Genomic DNA, 20400 nt, shown 5'->3' with positions numbered 1-20400 from the left:
AGACCTAGTTGGACCTGGGGAGGACTTTTCTGTCTCATCTGACATGTGAGATGCGACAGAAATTAGAGGAGGATGAATGTAGCATGTGCACCACTTGTGCGCTCGTCATTTTAGATGTTGAGGGGGGTACCGTAGGGGGATTTTGGCCACACTGGGGGAGGACCTTTGTTTCCCATCTGACATGTTTGATCATGCCATGCTGGAGATAAATAATTTTTTACCAGTGCCACTATTTACTGTAACGTTACCATCTTTATACGATGTATAACGGTGATCACGTGACCGGGGACGGAAAAAAAACTGACATAATCATGATCTCCAGGGTCTCAGCTACTCCTAGCAGCTGAAACCCCAGAGATTTTCTGACGCTGGGGGACGCCAAATCACTTTTTTTCTTACCACCGTTTTAAAACTGCGATATGGAAGTATTTACGGCCGCCATTTTAATCCGTACAGCCATCGTAAAGGTGTAAAGTCTGTACTATTAGATCGCTTCTGCTTTTCAGAGTGATGCTTCAGTATCCTCCTATACAGCAGTAATACAGTTCTAGGCATTCTCACAGGAAGCATGTTATGACAGTGACAGGTAATCAGCTGATCTCGCGCTGTCATGACAACTCATCTGCACCCCGTGATCTCATCACAGGGTTGCTGATGGCAGTGTGGAACAGCGCAATCCCCACCGGCACATATTGTTAGATTGCACTGTTAGAATTGGACAGCACAATCTACCTGGTTAACAGGCATGGGTGGATCTCTGGTCCACCTGTGCCTGTTAGCTGCACATGTCTGCTGATTAGAGTAGCAGGCAGTAATGCAGAATCGTATTAAAGGGCCATACACGATCAATGGACGTATAGGTACGTCATTTGTCATGAAGGGGTTATACCCAATAGTCCCTGTATATCACACAAAATCTTTAAATTACATTTACTACATGTCTACTTAATCATCATTTTTTAAACATACTTTTTTTTTTTCCCCAACAATTTACAGAACCAATTTTATTAAATGACAACATTACACTTGAAGTGACTTTGAGGGGCCTATGTGACAGGAAATACCCAAATGTGTCAGTTTTAAAAACTGCACCACTCAAAGTGCTAAAAACCACATCCAAGAAGTTTATTAATCCATTAGGTGCTTCACAAGATTTTAAAGCAATGTGGAAGGAAAAAATTCAAATGTTAGTTTTTCCCACTAAAAAGGGCTTAGATTTTTAGAGAGTAAACTAGGCTGGAATAGGTAGCGGCTGCCATGATGAGTTTGCAGAGCCCCTGATGTGCCTAAACCAGGGCTGTGGATTTGATATCCCAAACCTCCTACTCCGACTTCTCAATTTTCTTAAGTCTGACTCCTGACTTCCGACGCCCTGGCTCACATTTAAGTGATGCATTTATTGTAGTAAAATGGTAACTTTAGATTTTTTTTAACACTATTATAATACAATAAAGTTATTTAGCTAGAGCCTAAAATATATGTATTGGAATACAACTTTAGAGCACAGAAAAACTGTTCATCTAGGTCAATTGTCATACACTGAAACACTATTTTTTATCAAGTTACTATGAAATGCTCAAATACAGCTGACTTTATAGGAAGATTCTTAGCTATTTTGTAATCGTGTAAATTCGCTCTTAAAATAATTTTATCCTATAAAAAAAACAAGGTATATTTTATTTCCTGCATGGATAGTGAATAAAGTATAATTTTGGATAGAAATAAAACAAACTGCATAAATTAATAGTACTTATGACAAAGTTTGTAATATGTTATTAGGTGGCTTTACTCTGAACTTTCAATCTCAGGCTTTTCTCATGGTATAGCCCAGTAAATGATTCACATCAATGCACCTAATGCAAGTCACTAGGGAACCCCAGCATTTTTCTTGGTAATCTTCAATACAAATGCTCATGGTCCCCATCCACTTGCAGTAGGTTCGTTATTCGTGATGAATGCTGGAATAGTAGTAGGTGTTTGGTACAAATAATCCGAACCCGGAATATTTTACTATTCACCCATAACTATTCATAATGCTTCACAGTCTATGAAGAGCGGAGGAGGGGGGAGGGAATCATACCCCAGAAAGAAACTGGAGAAAACATGATGGCTTGTCTTCTATACGTATGGTACTTTCTGTGTATATGTATGCATGCGTGTATAATCTTATATATATATATACTAGAAGGTGGCCCGATTCTAACGCATCGGGTATTCTAGAATTTATTGTGTAGTTACTGTATGATTTTTGTTATATATATATATATATATATATATAGATGTTGTCTGTAGTTGCCAAGTGTTTGTGTAGGGCGCTGTAAATGTTCTGGGTGTTGTCTGGGTGTGGGGGTGTGTGAGAGCGGTGTTGTTTGTGTGTTGCGTTGTTTGTAGAGCGCTGTGTGTCTGCAGCGTTGTGTGTGTGTGTGTGTGTGTGGTGCTGTGTGTTGTGCTGTGTGTCTGCAGCATTGTGTGTGTGTGTGATGCTGTATGTGTTGCACGGTTTGTGTGGGTGTGTGTGTGTTTTGGGGGGAGGTATGTTTTGTGCAGTGTGTGTGTGTGTTGGAGGAGTAGTCCTGGAGGGAGAGGAGTATAATAGTAGGAATAGTCCTGGGGGGAGAGGAGGATATTAGGAGGAGTAGTCCTGGGGGGAGAGGAGTATAATAGGGGGAGTAGTCCTGGAGAGAGAGGAGTATAATAGGAGTAGTCCTGGGGGGAGAGGAGTCTAATAGGAGTAGTAGTCCTGGGGAGAGAGGAGTCTAATAGAAGTAGTCCTGGAGGTGAGGAGTATAATAGGAGGAGTAGTCCTGGAGGTGAGGAGTATAATAGGTGGAGTAGTCCTGGAGGTGAGGAGTATAATAGGAGGAGTAGTCCTGGGGGGAGAGGAGGATAATAGGAGGAGTAGTCCTGGGGGGAGAGGAGTATAATAGGAGGAGTAGTCCTGGGGGAGAGGAGTATAATAGGAGGAGTAGTCCTGGGGGGAGAGGAGTATAATAGGAGGAGTAGTCCTGGGGGAGAGGAGTATAATAGGAGGAGTAGTCCTGGGGGAGAGCAGGATAATAGGAGGAGGAGTCCTGGGGGAGAGGAGTATAATAGGAGGAGTAGTCCTGGGGAAGAGGAGTAGTCCTCGGGGGAGAGGAGGATAATAGGAGGAGTAGTCCTGGAGGTGAGGAGTATAATAGCAGTAGTCCTGGGGGAGAGGAGTATAATAGGAGGAATAGTCCTGTGGGGAGAGCATGATACTAGGAGGAGGAGTCCTGGGGGGAGAGGAGTATAATAGGAGTAGTCGTCCTGGGGGAGAGGAGTATAATAGGAGGAGTAGCCCTGGAGGAGAGGAGTATAATAGGAGGAGTAGTCCTGGGGAGAAAGGAGGATAATAGGAGTAGTCGTCTTGGGGGAGAGGAGTATAATAGGAATAGTCCTGGGGTGAGAGGAGTATAATAGAAGTAGTCCTGGGGGGAGAGGAGTATAATAGGAGGAGGAGTCCTGGGGGAGAGGAGTATAATAGGAGGAGTAGTCCTGGGGGAGAGGAGGATAATAGGAGGAATAGTCCTGGGGGGAGAAGAGGATAATAGGAGGAGTAGTCCTGGAGGTGAGGAGTATAATAGGAGGCGTAGTCCTGGGGGGAGAGGAGGATAATAGGAGGAGTAGTCCTGGGGGTGAGGAGTCTAATAGGAGGAGTAGTCCTGGGGGAGAGGAGGATAATAGGAGGAATAGTCCTGGGGGGAGAGGAGGATAATAGGAGGAGTAGTCCTGGAGGTGAGGAGGATAATAGGAGGAGTATTCCTGGGGGGAGAGGAGGATAATAGGAGGAGTAGTCCTGGGGGTGAGGAGGATAAAAGGAGGAGTATTCCTGGGGGGAGAGGAGGATAATAGGAGGAGTAGTCCTGGGGGTGAGGAGTCTAAGAGACAGTGCTGGGTCACTTGTTGGTCTTCTGCTGTGCAGCACGCATCAGCGTGTGACAGCGGGAGACCAACGATCTGAATGGGCAGGGAGCCGGCATACGCTGAACCATGGTACACAATATTACCCAATGTGTACCAATGTTACTAGTGTACCCCGCCCCCCGCACGCACGGGAGCCCACACCAGCGTACGCCGGCAACCCCAGCAATGCGAGGGTATGTGCCGGCTGGGTTGCCGGCGTACGCTGGTGTGGGTTCCCGGGGGTACAGCACTCACCTGGGAGTCGGGGCTCCGTGTCGGTTCGGGGAATGTGTGCGGGGGCGGGGCCAGAGCGAGCGTGCAATGCGTGAGGGGGACGGGGCGTGGCCGAGTTGCCAATGCGTGCAGGGGGCCGGTGTACGCTGGAGCGGGCGATGCGTGCGGAGGTCCGGGGCGAGCGGCTAATCCATGCGGAGGGCGGGGCTAGACCGAGGCGAGCGGCCAATCCGTGGGGGGGGGGGCAGGCCGAGCCCAGAGCGGCTAATCCATGTGGGGGGCGGGGCCAGGCCGAGGCAAGCGGCCAATCCGTCGGGGGGGGGCCAGGCCGAGACCAGCGGCCAATCCGACAGTTGTCACTTTTATGACACGGTGACACTGTCACGTGACACAATTTTGGAGCAAGACAGACAGAATAAGGCAATTATATATATATATATTATATATATATATATATATATATATATATATATATATATATATATATATATATATAAATAAATACACACACACAGTATATTTTGTGTGTGTATGTATGTCGTCATCGATCCTATTGCTGTATTTCCGAATTTGAAATGTTAGCGTTTCCCCTTATATTCTATGTGTATTTTAAAAGCAATCAGAGCAGCTAACCTCACCAAACATGAGCTGAGAGGAAAAGTAAACTAACACATAAAGCATAGAGAGAACATACACTGAACATGCACAAGTTTATGCATAGTTTTTTGATAGTTTAGATACTGTATGCTTTCACTAGTCTTGCCTTAATTCTGTTTTCCTGTTCTCGCCATCAGTTTTGAGATACAGTAAGTGCAGGTTTTTCCCCTAGTTCCTTTCTCCTCAGTTCTGTAGAGGATGAGCATCACTACTGATAATATTCCTCTCAACTAAAAGCCTAGATCCTTAGATCAGGAATAGAATAGGCATTAACATGATGTTTCTTAACTTTCCCAAATTCTTAGGAAAAAATCTTCACTGTATTAAACTACTATACACAATTTATTATATATTGTTGCAGTCAGTCTATTTTTTTTTTTACCACTAAAATGGACATAGCCTACAGAACTTCGATTCCACAACACTGGCCTAAACAGTGGAAATTACCCTCCCCCCATCACCTCTACAGGTAACCCCATTTTGGAGATTTAGATGGTGACCGCGTTGTAAGTGCTCAGCGTAGAGCATAGGATACATGTGATCCAAAAAGTTATGTAAAATGTTCCCAATAAAAGCTTCAACTCAATCCACAAAAATAAAACAAACAAGTCCCCACTCAGGTCTGTCATCTGTCAATGGAAATATAGGGGATTTTCACATTATCGATAACACAAAGGCTCTGGAAAGGAGCTATGACTCCTCCCAAAAGAAATTCAGCATAACCTTGGCTCCCAAGTCCAAATGCCCCCCACCTTCTGATCCCCACAGTATGCCTAAACCACATTTATCATCTACGTTTGGCATTACTGTAGTAAGGAGAGCATGCTTAATTTACAGGGTGTGGGTCTCAAGAATCATGAGCTGGGCACAACAGTGTACGGACACGATGATGGCAGATGAGGGCAGATTCTGCTTTTCTAGTACTTAGGGGCTCTGTATATGGAGTCTGAAAACTATTAAAAAAAAAAAAAAAATCTGTGCTTCAATTGTCAAATAGGGCTATTTCCCTCCTGAGTCTCACCATGTGGCCAAGCAGTACTATACTGCCACCTGTGGGTTATTGCAACATTTAGCAGAAATTGTGTGCCAAATTTTAGTGCTACTTTTACCCATTTCCCCATATAAAAATGTAAAATCAGGGGCTAAAACTACATTTTTGCATATAAAATGTAATTATTTTTTCTTCACCGCCCAATAATATAAAATTCTCTGACACATCTGTAGTGTCGATATGATCACTGCACCCCTACATGAATTCATTGAAAGGTGTAGTTTGTAAAATCGGGTAACTTGTGGGGGGGTCCTGCTGTTTTGGCACCTCAGGGGCTCTGCAAGTGCGACATGGCACCCGCAAACCAGAACAGCAAAATCTTCGGTATAGTAGGGTGCCATGTCGCACTTGCAGAGCCCCTGAGGTGCCAAAATAGCAGGACCCCCCACAAGTTACCCGAGTTAAATTATAGCTTCTAAGTTTTGCACTGTGCCAGAAAAATCATTTCTGACCACATATGAGGTATGGAGTAGAAATTGAACAACAAACTGGGTTGTCCATTTTTTTTCCTATTAGACTTTTGAAAAATTAAAAACTTAGCTCTAAAGCAACATCTTTGTGAAAAAAATTTAATTATATTTTCTTCACCGCCCCATACTATATAATTCTGTGAATCACCTGCAGCATTCATTTTCTCACTGCACCCCTAGATGAATTCATTGAGAGGTGTAGCTTGCAAAATGACATGGGGAGTTCTGCTGTTCTGGCACCCCAGGTGCTCTGTCAATGTACATGGCACCCGCAAACCATTCCAGCAAAATCTGAACTCCAATATGGCACTCTTTCCCTTATGAACTTTCCACTGTGCCTCAAAAGTAGTTTTCAACTGCATATTGACGTACTCACTTTGTGTGAAAAATTCATATGTTCATGATTTAATGTTATAAAATTCTATGAAGTACCTGTGGGTTTAAGGTGCCCACTATACCTCTAAATAAATTCTTTGAGGGGTGCCCTTTCCGAAATGAGGTCACTTGTGGTGGGATTCCACTGTTTAGGCACATCAGGGGCTCTGGAAATGCAACATGGTGTCCACTATTTCAGACAAATTTGCATTCCAAAAGTCAAATCGTGCTCCTTCCCTTCTGAGCCCTGCTGTACGCCTGAGCTATCTGCCCTTTACTGATCCAGCCTCGGGCCCATCTATCTGGCCCATCAAGAGACACTCTCATTTCATCAGTCCATAAAACCTTTGAAAAATCAGTCTTAAGATATTTCTTGGCCCAGTCTTGACGTTTTATCTTATGTCTTTTGTTCAATGGTGGTCGTTTTTCAGCCTTCCTTACCTTGGCCATGTCCCTGAGTATGGCACACCTTGTGCTTTTTGATACTCCAGTAACGTTGCAGCTCTGAAATATGGCCAAACTGGTGGCAAATGGCATCTTGGCAGCTTCAGGCTTGATTTTCATCAATTCATGGGCAGTAATTTTGCATCTTTTTTGCCCAACACGCTTCTTGCGACCCTGATGGCTATTTGCCATGAATCACTTGATTGTTCAGTGATTACGCTTCAAAAGTTTGGCAATTTCATGACTGCTGCCTCCCTCTGCAAGACATCTCACAATTTTGGACTTTTCAGAACCCGTCAAATCTCTTTTCTGACCCATTTTGCTAAAGGAAAGGAAGTTGCCTAATAATTAAGCAAACCTTATATAGGGTGTTGATGTCATTACACCACACCCCTCCTCATTACAGAGATGCACATCACCTGATTTACTTCATTGGTAGTTGGCTCCCAGCCTATACAGCTTGGCGCAGGACAACATGTATAAAAATGATCATGTGATCAAAATTCTCATTTGCCTAATAATTCTGCACACAGTGTAGACTAGTGCCAATTTGCCATGTAAGGTATTTTGTTACTTTCAATACATCTGCTGGTTTCTGTCAATCTTTAAAAAATCCATGATAACCCAATTGAATAAATTTGCTGTGTACTCCCAAGGGGCTGTGATCTGGCCAGAAAGGAGATGGAAAATGTTCTTTAATGATGTGATTGGGCATGGCGAATGGTCCTCTCACATTTGTCTGCAATGTGTAATCCAGGCTGACAGGATGCATTTCTTTTGGGGAATTCAGAGCAGATTCCAAATCACCACCTCCAACCTGAGGGTTCATTCAGACGTCAGTTTTTCACGCACAAGTCCAATTCATGTTTTTCACGTATAGAATCTCTACCTATGAGACTATGTACATGTCCGTGTTCTTTTGCTGACCAAGTGGTCCACACTAAAACACACAGACATGCCCGACTTTGATCCGAGTCAGAGAGAACTTAATGCAAATCTATTTGTGTGTGAAAGTCGGATGCCATCTATATGCTGACCGGTTTTCAGGTTCACGAAACCTTATACGTTTAATTTATCAAATCAATACTAAAATAATACAAAAGTAATGAGAGAAGCAACTAAGATTCACCAAGGTTTTATTTCTTTATTTCTCCAAAGGCTATCGCCACATATGTATGATTTCCAGTGTTCCCACAGAATGAGGCTGTCACAGTTTAAAAATAAAATACATTGGTAGGTTTTCTTCAGTCCTGTCTGACACCACAGATGATTTGGATTTTTACCTACTTGGGGGTTAGAAGCCCCTGTAGGACAATGCAGGAGACTCGCAATCCAAAAGGCTTTCAGTCAGTGTTCACAATGATTCCCTTTGTAGTCTGAGGAGGAGCAAATACTGTTAAGTTTGCTTCTTCTTGTTTTCATTGTTTCCATAAGCGGAGCCTCTGTCTATTTCAGTCACTCCAATCATCCGACGCACCCCAACTGAAACTGAAATCAAGGAATATATAACTCACCAAATTGTTCTATCACCTCAATAAATTAGGACACAGAGCGACACTAAGCGACCCCTTGCTTTTCCTGACATTTTCTTACTCATATACCTAAATCTATGATCGGTGCCTGTAACTTAGATGTACTTTAACAAATAAACAGCTGCACTCTGAAATACTAAGGTATGCAGACATTGAATATTGGAATTTGGACTTGTATTACTGCTAAGGAAATACATTTAATAATTGAGACATTTAGCTCATAAAAAAGGCCAGTTTTAGTTTTATGTGAGCCCAGCAGCCAGTGTCAAGGTGTATCTCTTTGCTGAGTCCCCACCTAAATGCCTCTACGTAGGCTGAAAAGCCTACACTAATAGACAATTAAAAATCGCTTCAAGCTGGTGAGAAAGAGTGTTCAAGCAGAAGGCATGACCCTATAATCTAAAATGTGAAAACTGATGGCGCTTCCTGACAGCTAATTAGTGGTCTGGCATGCATGTGAGACCTAGTGTTGTTGTGATAATCTCCTGCTGATAAAACACTGATTACAGTGAAACAGCAACACACTTACTAATAGGTGACACACACCTGGAATCAGTGTCTCAAAGCTTAAATTATGCTGCTCTAACATTAAACAGCAAAAACCTGCTCACAGATTCCCTTTAATGGCTCTAAAAACTGTTCACTTTTGGATATTCCAATAATTTTGCCTCTTTTTTCGCAATACATAATGCTTATTTTTTGTCAATAGTAACTTTTTATATATTGTACATATTTTTTTTTTTTGCAGGGGAGGGGTGGGGATCAGGTCTAGAGACAGTGATTGGGACTGGTAGCGTATTTATTTTTTTTCTTCTTGCTATTATATTTATCATATTTAATTTATTTTACACACCATGTCCCCCATAAGATCTTAAAAGACTCTATGCGGGGGCATTTTAACACTAGCACTAAGTGATAGGCGAACCCGGACCGTAAGGCTGTATGCACACGCTGCATTTTTTTCTGCTTTTTCTTTTTTTGTTTTTGCAGATTTTAACCATTTGACAAGGGTAACTGCATCCCAGCAAAGTCTATGAGAATCCAGAACTGCTGTGCACACCACATTGCAGATTTTGGTGCAGAAAGAAACTGCACCAATCAATCAACATGTCAATTGTTTCCATATTTTGTCCAGCGTTTTTCCCATCACAATGCATAACAAAAAGCATCAAAAAATGTAAAACCCCTGAAAAAAAGTGCATTTTTTTCTGCAGCAATTTTCATTGCAGAAAATCTGCAACATGGGAACATACCCTTAAAGTCAGGATCCCCACTGGTAACCTAGTACCCACGCACTGATCCTGGGCCCGGAGTTCTCAGAGAACTCTGGGTAACTATCCGGATTTGGCCACCCGGGTAATTAAAAAATTAAGAAAAAAAGAAGTGCTTCATAATTACCCAGCACAGATAAAGCATACGGCCACAGAGTTACGGACCTTTTTTATTTTGTGCTAATTTTTATGGTCTTTACAATTATTACCCCGTGAACAACCAACCCCCTTTTTTTCTTGAAATTAATGATTTAATATTGCAGAAAGTGATAGCATGCATTTATATTCCCGTTCTTTTTTCTTATTGTACTAGAGGGCTATATGAAATCTGTTCGTTATTGCAGGCTACTTTTATAAGTATCCCCATGTAATGGGTGTGATTTGAAATGTTTAGACCTGGTAACTTAATTTGACATGTCTTACCTATAATCATGAGCAGCGCAAACATGGCCAATGTAAAGTATGATCCACTGCTGATCATGTTACAAAGCACTTTCCATAGAGGATAAGATAATAAAGAGGCCCAAAACAGCCAGTTCAGTAAAGTCCATGGTCTGCGGGGTGGTACAATAGCTGTGCCAGGGTAGATTCCCGTCTTGTAGTACTCTTCTTGGAAAGCGTCCTAAAACAAGAAAATAACCAATAACATATCAATACTAACATAAGTTAGAAAAAAGTTCAAAGCAGGTCCAGTAAACAATCTCTGGGCATCCCTGGTATTCCTCCTTGAAGAGTATGGTTGTTATGTCTTTTCATAAGTATCAATAATTCAGAAAGATGTGAGAAAGAGTAGCCACTTCTCTATTGAAGTGTATCAAGAGTATAGTAGGCAAAAACATTGATGACCAGGCATTACCAGAACCCTATTGTCTCAAAATGCAGTATATCCTGTGGTTAAAGGGGTATTCCCGTCTCCAAGATCCTATCCTAATATGTAGTAGGTATAATAATAATATTAGCAAATACCTTAAATTAGAAAAGTAGTATAGTTTTTGGATTCACTATGTTGCTTACCTCATGTGCAGGGCATTACAGAACCTTAGACATCCATGGTTATGACCATGCATATAGTCACAATTAGTTAGTTGCTAATGGTCATAATTAGGGATATCTAAGGTCCTGTAATGTCCTGCACATTAGTTAAGCGACATAAGAACTATACTACATTTCTAATTGGACGTATTTTCTATTATTATTATTATTAGTATTATTATTACTACACCTACTACATATTGGGATATGGTCTTTGAGATGGGAATATCCCTTTAAGGAAGAAAACTCCTCTAACAGTAGACGTCTTTATGTCATAAAAGACAGCCGGTTTAGGCCATTAATCTAATGTGTATGGGTGGGGCCTTAAGTCACACATGACTCATTCCCTAAACTAAATCGCATATGTAGTCTAAAGTGCATGCTTGTATGAAAAGCATTGGGGACTTTGATTTCCACCAGATGAAAGGTTGAAAGTTCAGAGATGTAGAAGTGACCCTTAAATTTCAGGGATAAAATCACACTGACGGAGCTTTTGCAACACATCCATGACTTGCGACAGCACATACCTGTGTTTCATTCTGCTACATAATAACTCACTGACAGTGTTCATTAGTCTACACTGTTTTCACTATATTTTCATATACTGTAGATATTATATTGCCTTTTGAAAAAGCGTACAGATCATAAAAGTGAGAGCTGTGATTAGGAGAACTGCTGATGAAGAGTGCCAAGAATTGTGATTCTACGAGACTCGTACATGACTGATAAAAGCTCTGTCAGGAGCTGAGAGAGAGGTCAGCAGCTAACTGTTGTATTGAAACCAATGGGATGGAGATAACTGACTGGGTTGTTAGGAATTAACTCCTTTCCTGGAATGTAACTACTGCACACACTCAGGATCTCGGCTGTCCCTTCGGGCCAAGCTCTATGGAAACAAACTGTACACCATGTAAGGTAAAAGCTCTTATTGCAAGAGAATGACAGCAGATAGAAAAAGCAAGTAAATTACAAACTTGCTTATTTTCATGCTTTAAGTTAAGCAATGTCATAACCTTTAAAAAAAAAAATTTATTTGGCAGGAGAAAGATCCCAGAGCAGATATTTCACAATAAATTTCAGCCAAGTTGTGCAAATATATAGCCACTTTTGGCATTTGTATGCCAGTTTTGGTCAGCTCTGCCTAAGTGAGTGGAGCTGAGACAAAGCCAGAGCGACAAATTCTTTAAAGCTATAGTGTAACTTAACCCAGAATTGTTTCTTCAGTCTCTAGCTGAAGCAATATTTAGGAAGAGGTGCAAGGAGGGACATGCCAGTTAGAAGGTGCACCTAATTCATTTTCATAAATCTTTGCCTATAAATGTCTTGAGCTTTCTAAAAATGTTAGCCTATGATTAAGGACGCTCTTTTGCGTCGGAAAAGCGTCAGGATCTTCTAAATATGGATGGACTTTTTTAATACCATGTGACAATAAAGACAGAAAATATTTTACGTTGGATGTGCCGATATCTTTTCCTTCTATTCAAGTTATAGTCCATCTGGCGGACTTCATATCGTTGCACTCCATGGATGTGTGGTGACCTAATCCATTGGGCGTGTCAAGCTTTCCTCCACTCATTTGTTGTTAAATTATATACAGTAAGGCCTTGTGCGCACTGGGAAATGGAATTTTCTTGAGAAAATTCCGCATGCTCTCAAAGATTACCGCACCCGTGGTAAAAAACCGCGGGAAACCGCACCCGAAAACCGCATGCGGTTTGCTGCGGTTTTACCGCGGTATTATTCGCGGTATTGCCGCGGTTTTGCCGCGTGCGGGTTGGGATGTGCTTTATTGCATTCAATGCAATAAAGCACATTGAAAGAAAAAAAAAAAAAAGTCATTTAATTCTGATAGTAGATAGACAGAAGAATAGATAGAAGGATAGATAGATAGACAGACAGACAGAGGGATAGATAGAGGGATAGATAGAGGGATAGATAGATAGAGGACAGATCGCTGCATTTCCCACGGTCGGCAGTGAGTTCACATTACCGGCCGTGGGAAATGACCGGTAATTACCTCTGCTGTCTGCTGCATTCAGCCTGTGTCTGTGACAGTCGCGGCTGGATGTCAGCAGTGCAGGACGCCGGAGCCGGAGCTGTGGATTATGCCGGAGCTGTGTGGATTACGCCGGAGCTTTGGTGCGGGAGGGGTTAATAAAAGGGTGAACGAGGCTTGTTTGTTTTATTTAAAATAAAGGATTTTTGGTGTCTGTGTTTTTTTCACTTTACTTACGGGTTGATCATGTCAGCTGTCACATAGACGCTGCCATGATCAAGCCTGGGGTTAATGGCGGTGATCCCCCACCATTAACCCCTTGTATTACCTTGCTGCCACTGCTACACGGCAGCAGGAAGAGCCGAGGACACTCCCGGTGCTGCCGCATAATGCATGCGACAGTCCCGGGGCAGCCAGGGGGAGTGAGGCGGGGGACATTAACCCTGCCCCTCTCCCTCCCCAGCCTGAGAATACCGGGCCGCCGCTGTGTGCTTACCTCGGCTGGAAGGTAAATATGCAGCGGAGCCCACGTTCTTTGTTTTCTATATTTCCGTTTTCTTTCTATGTGTGTTCTATGTGTCTGTGTCTATGTGTTCTATGTCTGTGATGTGTCTATGTCTGTGATGTGTGTGTTTACTCTCTGCATGGCTTCCTCTTCCTGTAATGACATCACTTCCCTGCAAAACCGCAGGCAAGTGATGTACATTACCGGAGGTAAACCGCGAAATACCGCAGGGAATAACGCAGGAAAACGCAGTGAACCGCACAGAATTTGCTGCCTGCGTTATCCCCTGCGGGATTTCATGATTAACATTGGAGTCAATGGAGTGAAATCCCGCAGCGATGTGCGGAAAAGAAGTGACATGCACTTGTTTTTGCTGCGGGATTTCCGCAGCAAAACATGCAGCTGTCAAATTCCGCCCAGTGCGCACAGGATTTTTTTTCTCCATAGGATTTGCTGGTGATTCACTGCAGAGATGTTATGAACATTTTCTGCAGCGAAACATGCAGCAAATCCGCGGAAAATCCGCGGCAAAATCCGGTAAGTGCGCACAGGGCCTTAAGGATAACAAACAGAAATTCTTACTTTTTCCTGGTAGAGTTTGTGTAGCCACTGGGCACATTCCTGCTCATTTTCAGGTATTTCTTCTAACGGAATCCGCCTGCAGAAAAGGTAAATCCAGGTTAGATTTTCTGTAGAACAAGCACCATGAGTACAAGATATGCAGCATTCTTAGCATTAGCAAATGTTCTTTATTTCAGGCCACTTTACACAGTGAGGAATCGGTCAATGATTTGTATTTTTATATTTAAGTCAAGGCAAGCTTTTATTGTATCTTTTACTGTGGCTAAAGCCCGCTTTACACGCTACAATATATCTTACGATTGGTCGGCGGGGTCACGTCGTAAGTGACGCACATCCGGCATCGTAAGGTACATTGTAGTGTGTGACTAAAACGTTCATCGCATACACGTCGTTGAATCCTGACGAATTGCACGTCAGGTTGTTCAATGTTCCCGAGGCAGCACACATCGCAGTGTGTGACAACCCGGGAACATTGAACAGATCTTACCTGCCTCCCGCGGCTCCAGCCAAAATATGTGGAAGGAAGGAGGTGGGCAGATGTTTACGCCCCGCTCATCTCCGCCCCTCCGCTTCTATTGGCCGGCGGCCGCGTGACGTCGATGTGACGCCGAACGTCCCTCCCACTCCAGGAAGTGGACGTTCGCCACCCACATCGAGGTCGTATGGACGGGTAAGTACGTGTGTTAATCGTTTGTGCGGCACGTTCAACAAATTGAACGTGCCACACATACGATGGGGGCGTTGCAAATCGCATACGATATCTATGCGAAATTGCAACGTGTAAAGCAGGCTTAAGATATATTGATATATCAACCACTGAAGAATACTGATGAAATCTGCATGGACCATACTGCACCAGTGTTTCACACCTGTAATACTGATGGATTGTTTTCTGGGAGATAATGAGACAGCCCCTTTGAAACAGAGATACAATATAGATCACTTATTAATTAATCCATTTTTTTAACATTCTCTACAGAATTTAAAGTTTCCCATCCTCAAAGATATAAAAATAGAGCATGCTGTGATTTTCTAATAAACAACTCATTTTTATACCTGCGAATTAACATTATTTTTGCATTACGGACAGCATTTGGACTTATGTGTCACACAGACTTTTGCACAAACTTCGCCGACTATCATTGTGGCATCAGGCTCTGTTCACATTGCAGATTTGGACACTGCCCAATGAATTATCTGGTGTCTCTGATCACCACAAGTAGACTCAGCCATCAACCTGCTGTGTACTCAGTCATAGTCAGGCTTGCAAGACTTAACCTCTGCTTGCCTGCTTGTTAGGCTCCTTTGATCACATGCTGTGAGGAAGCCAATCATATCTACTTCTTTCATTTTTAAACTGGATGAAATTTTCTACCCATGCAAGCTATAGATTATAATGTGTTAGTCTGTATGCTTTGGTGTACCAGACTATATGGGAAGTGTTTCTTTTTGCCTGGCGTGGTTTTGGATACTACCTGTCATCTTGATGTTTCCTTCCTGCTCTTGTTTTCCTCCTTATCTTTTATTATCTTATACCTCTGTGAGTGTGTGCTATGTGACATAGTTTTGAGTTCCCCTGTCTGTCTATCTTTGTGGGTTTAATCTCACTCCTGTCTTGGTCCCCACTGGTGGAGGGGGAGGGGGTATCAGGACCAGGGCTGCTCAGGAGTAAGGCTAGGAAAAAGACTCAGTTGTCCCCACCTTTAGGGATATCCATGAGATTTGGAGTAGCATAATGCCCGCTGGCCTGAGGGTCAGCTTAGGAGCCTCGGTCTCCTGCTATCCGCAAAGTCATAGTGGCAACTATTGCAGATGTGCTAGCACACATTGGTTACATTTCATTTACATTAGGTTATGTGAAGAGAATTGAAAAATACTTTTGTTTCAGCTCAGTCAGCTCCTTTGTCCATCAGCAATGGGGACAGGCACAATGACTGCACATGGGGCCAGCCATGTTCACAATGTGTAGATGTGCAGGTCCTATAAATTCTACGAATGTGGGAAAGTAGCATAAGACTAAAGGGTACTTTACACGCTGCGATATCAGTACCGATATCTCTAGCGAGCGTACCCGCCCCCGTCGGTTGTGCGTCATGGGCAAATCGCTGCCCGTGGCGCACAACATCGCTTACACCCGTCACACGGACTTACCTTCCCTGTGACGTCGCTATGGCCGGCAATCCACCTCCTTTCTATGGGGGCGGTTCGTGCGGCGTCACACGGCAGCCGTCCAATAGCAGAGGACGGGCGGAGATGAGCGGCCGGAACATCCCGCCCACCTCCTTCCTTCTTCAATGCCGGTGGACGAGGGTAGGAGATGTTCGTCCTTCCTGCGGTGTCACACGTAGCGATTTGTGGTGCCGCAGGAACGACGAACAACATCGTACCTGCTGCAGCAACGATATTAAGGAAATGAATGACGTGTCAACAAGCAACGATTTTTCACGTTTTTGCGATCGTTGATCATCGCTCATTGGTGTCACACGCTGCGATGTCTCTAACGGCGCCGGATGTGCTTCACTAACGACGTGACCCCGACGATATATCGTTAGCGATGTCGCAGCACCCTTTAGTCCACACAAATCTATAAAAAAAATCAGCTGATTTTCATCCACTAAAAAACCAGACAACTTCTGATCTGTACTCTTATCCATTTGTATGCACCCCATATGGCATATACTGTACATTCTCTAATTCAGCAGTTATTAAAATTTACAAGACCAAATACAGTTTCCTTTGTGAAAGAGCTTATCTAGAACTTTTTTTTTTTTTTGCTATGAACCTAGAAACCAACAGGCAGGTAGTTAGTAAATACCTGCCTGTTCTACCTAGTGCCAGCTCAGAATGGTCACTGTTTTAGATGATGATTCAGCTGCTCCAGGTCAGCAGAGCAGCTCTTCCTCTTCTGTGCTGGTCTTTTGACAGGGGTGTGACTGCTGATGTAATGCTAATTATCAGCCGGCTCCCTGCAGTTAGCCAGCGGGGAGCCAGCTGTCAATCAGCATTACATCAGCAGTCATGCCCACTAAGGCTACTTTCACACTTGCGTTGAACGGTATCTGTTGCATTGCGTTGTGTGACGGATGCAATGGATGTGTTGCATATAGTGGCACAACGGATGCAACGGATGCTGCAAAACAACGCAATCCGTTTTGGGTTTTTTACAGTTTTACCGTCGGCAGACTATTGTGAATGATCAGCCGATCACTCACAGTAGCCGGCCGCCGGGTGATCAGCTGATTACTCACAGTAGCCGGCCGCCGGGTGATCAGCTGATCACTCACAGTAGCCGGCCGCCGGGTGATCAGCTGATCACTCACAGTAGCCGGCCGCTGGGTGATCAGCTGATCGTTCGGTCGCCAACAATGGGAGCGGGGGGCGGAGTGCGAAGTGGGTGGAGCTGAGCGGGGCCATGGCTGAGGATGTCAGTGCCGCGGGGACTGCATCGCTGGGGGACAGGTGAGTGAGTGTGAGAGTGTGTGTGTGTGTGTGTGCGATTGTGTGTGTGTGTGTGTGTGTGTATGTGTATACATACGGAGTGCGGGAGGGGGCAGAGCTGAGCGTGGAAGTGTCGGGCTCCCGGCACACGTAACCAGGGTTCCTTGGTTACCCGATGTGTACCCTGGTTACGGGTGCAGGGAGCCAGAGAGAGCATGCGCAGTGAAATCCAAAGGATTCCGCTGCTCATAAAACGTTACATGCTGCGTTCCTTCCACCCGACGCAGCGTCAAAATAACGACGCTGCGTCGTCCGGCGGATGCAACGCTGACACTTGCGTTACAGTGCGTCATCCATACAAGTCTATGGAGAATAGCGCAGTGCGTTAACGGACTGCGCTATTCTCCATAGTGACGGACTCCACTGAATGCAAGTGTGAAAGTACCCTAACAGAGCAGAGTGAAGGGTAGCCAATGCTCTATAGATGTGAAGACAGCAGAAGCCACTGAATTACTTTGTGTTAGTGAAACAACAGGCTGGTTATTGGAAGCTACCTTCTTGTTAGTTCTTAGGCTCATAGTAAAAAATTAATAGTCCCAGATATCCCCTTTAAAGATCTATAGTGTATCTAAAAATAGGAGGCTATATGGTTGATTCTTAATGCATTGCTTTTACTTTTTGCATAGCCATAGACTTGACCAGGTAAGTCTTATCTGCCTCAGAGACTAGTGCATGCTGTGATTTTTTTTCACAGGCAGATCAAGTCAGTGGAAAAAAAACATTCATCTGGACAGCCAAACTGAATAACATGTATTTACGAACAGGACACGGACTGAAAATATGGTCATATAAGCATAGCCTCATAGTGATGAACAGTATGGAGGGGTTTGGTTTTGGCTGGCACCCAAGGGGTTTTCTGGGAACGCCCCTTCTCATACAATGAATTGGCCATTAACTAAATCCACAACTAATGCTACATTTAAAAAATTCTGTTGCTGCAAAGGGAGAAGTGTAATCACTGAGCCTCCATGCTGCCCATGCTATGGAAAGTAATGATGGTGATATATAACTAAACAAGCTGAATAGGAACATTCATATTATGCCAAAAATCTCCTTTTAATTCTTACCTTACATAGAGATCCGCATGGTACTTTTTCCCATTTAATATCCCAAGAAGGGTAGGGTTTTCATTATTCCTAAAGTTGAGGGTGGAGTCATAAACTGCAGACACTATGGGAAGCGAGAAAAATGACAATTACCATTATTTCAGGCTCAGTCAGGCACAGCTGAATATAAGTAATTGTTTTAAGCAATTTAGCCAGTCAACAAACTTTTCTAAATTACATTATTATTATTATTATTATTATTATTTATTTATTTATTTTTGAAGCTCCATTGACTCCAGTACATGTGAAGATTCCATACCACAGGCTGGTATGGAGGGGGAAGAGGGCGACGTCCTCAATGGCTTACCATCTACAGGGTAATCTACATTATATATTTACTGGCCTTGTGTTACGGTTGCTGCGAGCACTGGAGACTATGTCCAGATTTCTTGCTACTGCACATGTGCGAGCGCTGGAGACTAAGTCCAGATTTCTTGCTACTGCACATGTGCGAGCGCTGGAGACTAAGTCCAGATTTCTTGCTACTGCACATGTGCGAGCGCCGGAGACTAAGTCCAATCTTGGAGCCATTGCACATGTGCGGGTGACATCATCGCTGACACGAGGTCACATGTCTCTGACACCTTCTATGCCGATTGGTCGCTGGTCATGTGCTTGTGACATCTTGCTCGGTGATAGGCCAGCATGACGTCACTCCTGTCGTTCTGGCAGCGGATTGGCTCTGGTGTCCTCCATCTTGGATGAGGCACAGAGTCTATATAAGACCCTGACACACGCCGCATGGTGCTCAGTCCTCTTGGTTCATGCATATGAGTAGACGCTCTGTGCGCGTTCCTCTAGGCATTCCTCTGTCTATGCTAGGTGAGCGCTACCGGCAGGGTAGCGTTCTTATACCTTACAGCTTCGGCTGCTGTCCGTATCCTTACCTCTTAGGGGAGCGGACATAGGCAGGTGCCTGAGGCACATGGTCTGGCTGGGCCTTGTGATTCTACTCGTAGGCGGACGTTGCCGCTAGGGTAACGTTCCTTATACTGCGTCTGGCAGTTGTTCGTATCCTCGCACACTAGGGGAGCGAACAGAGGTAGGAGCTTTGTGCGGCTTACGCTGCTGTTCGTCTCTTTTGCACCACTAGAAGAGCGGACCTAGGCAGGTGCCATATCTAGTGGTTCGTGTCCTCGCACACTAGTGGAGCGAACGCAGGTAGGAGCTTTGTGCGGCTTACGCTGCTGTTCGTCTCTTTTGCACCACTAGAAGAGCGGACCTAGGTAGGTGCCATTTCGCACACATTGCCTTTGTCTCTGTGATTATTAACAGAGATCATTCCACACACCATCCAAGTAAGGGAGGAATTGCTTTACTTACTTATTATATCCTTCTGTGAGTTAACAGAGGTATTGCACTCTGCCATAGTCTGCAGCAAAGTCTTTGCACAGTGGACCCTGATACTCCTTTCGGTTCTTATCAGACAGCCCCCCGTAACATTAGGACTGAGCCAAGGGTCTGGCAGTTATGGCAGAATATCTGCAGTTACACCGTTACATACAAGTACTTGAGTCACGGCTCAAGAGTATAGAGGATAAACCTCAGACCATGGTGTCATCTGCACATGATCCTCGACTTGCTCTACCAAACAGATATTCTGGCGATGCCAGATCATGTCGTGGTTTCATTAGTCAGTGTCAGATACACCTAGAGGTTAACTCTTCTCGCTTCTCTACGGAGAGGTCCAGAGTAGGCTTTATCGTCTCCTTACTTCAGGACA

The 20400-nt window shown here is 43.9% G+C and overlaps 1 protein-coding gene across 4 annotated transcripts in view; it reads right to left on the bottom strand.

The window, feature by feature from the left end:
• Positions 1 to 8287: 8287 nt before the first annotated feature.
• The window catches only part of AGPAT4 (1-acylglycerol-3-phosphate O-acyltransferase 4), a 342565-nt gene continuing 330452 nt past the window's right edge, over positions 8288 to 20400 (bottom strand). For all 4 annotated transcript variants that reach the window (XM_075338227.1, XM_075338226.1, XM_075338225.1 and 1 more), the window contains 4 exons: positions 18639 to 18741; positions 14074 to 14149; positions 10382 to 10580; positions 8288 to 8643 (listed from right to left, as the gene is read on the bottom strand). In XM_075338227.1, coding sequence (XP_075194342.1) covers positions 8552 to 8643; positions 10382 to 10580; positions 14074 to 14149; positions 18639 to 18741 — 470 coding nt within the window. In that variant the 3' untranslated portion in view covers positions 8288 to 8551. The remainder of the gene's footprint in view (positions 8644 to 10381; positions 10581 to 14073; positions 14150 to 18638; positions 18742 to 20400) is intronic.

Source organism: Anomaloglossus baeobatrachus, chromosome 3 (assembly GCF_048569485.1).
Source record: "Anomaloglossus baeobatrachus isolate aAnoBae1 chromosome 3, aAnoBae1.hap1, whole genome shotgun sequence".
Classification (NCBI taxonomy): domain Eukaryota; kingdom Metazoa; phylum Chordata; class Amphibia; order Anura; family Aromobatidae; genus Anomaloglossus; species Anomaloglossus baeobatrachus.
This window is presented reverse-complemented; position numbering and strand designations above follow the sequence as displayed.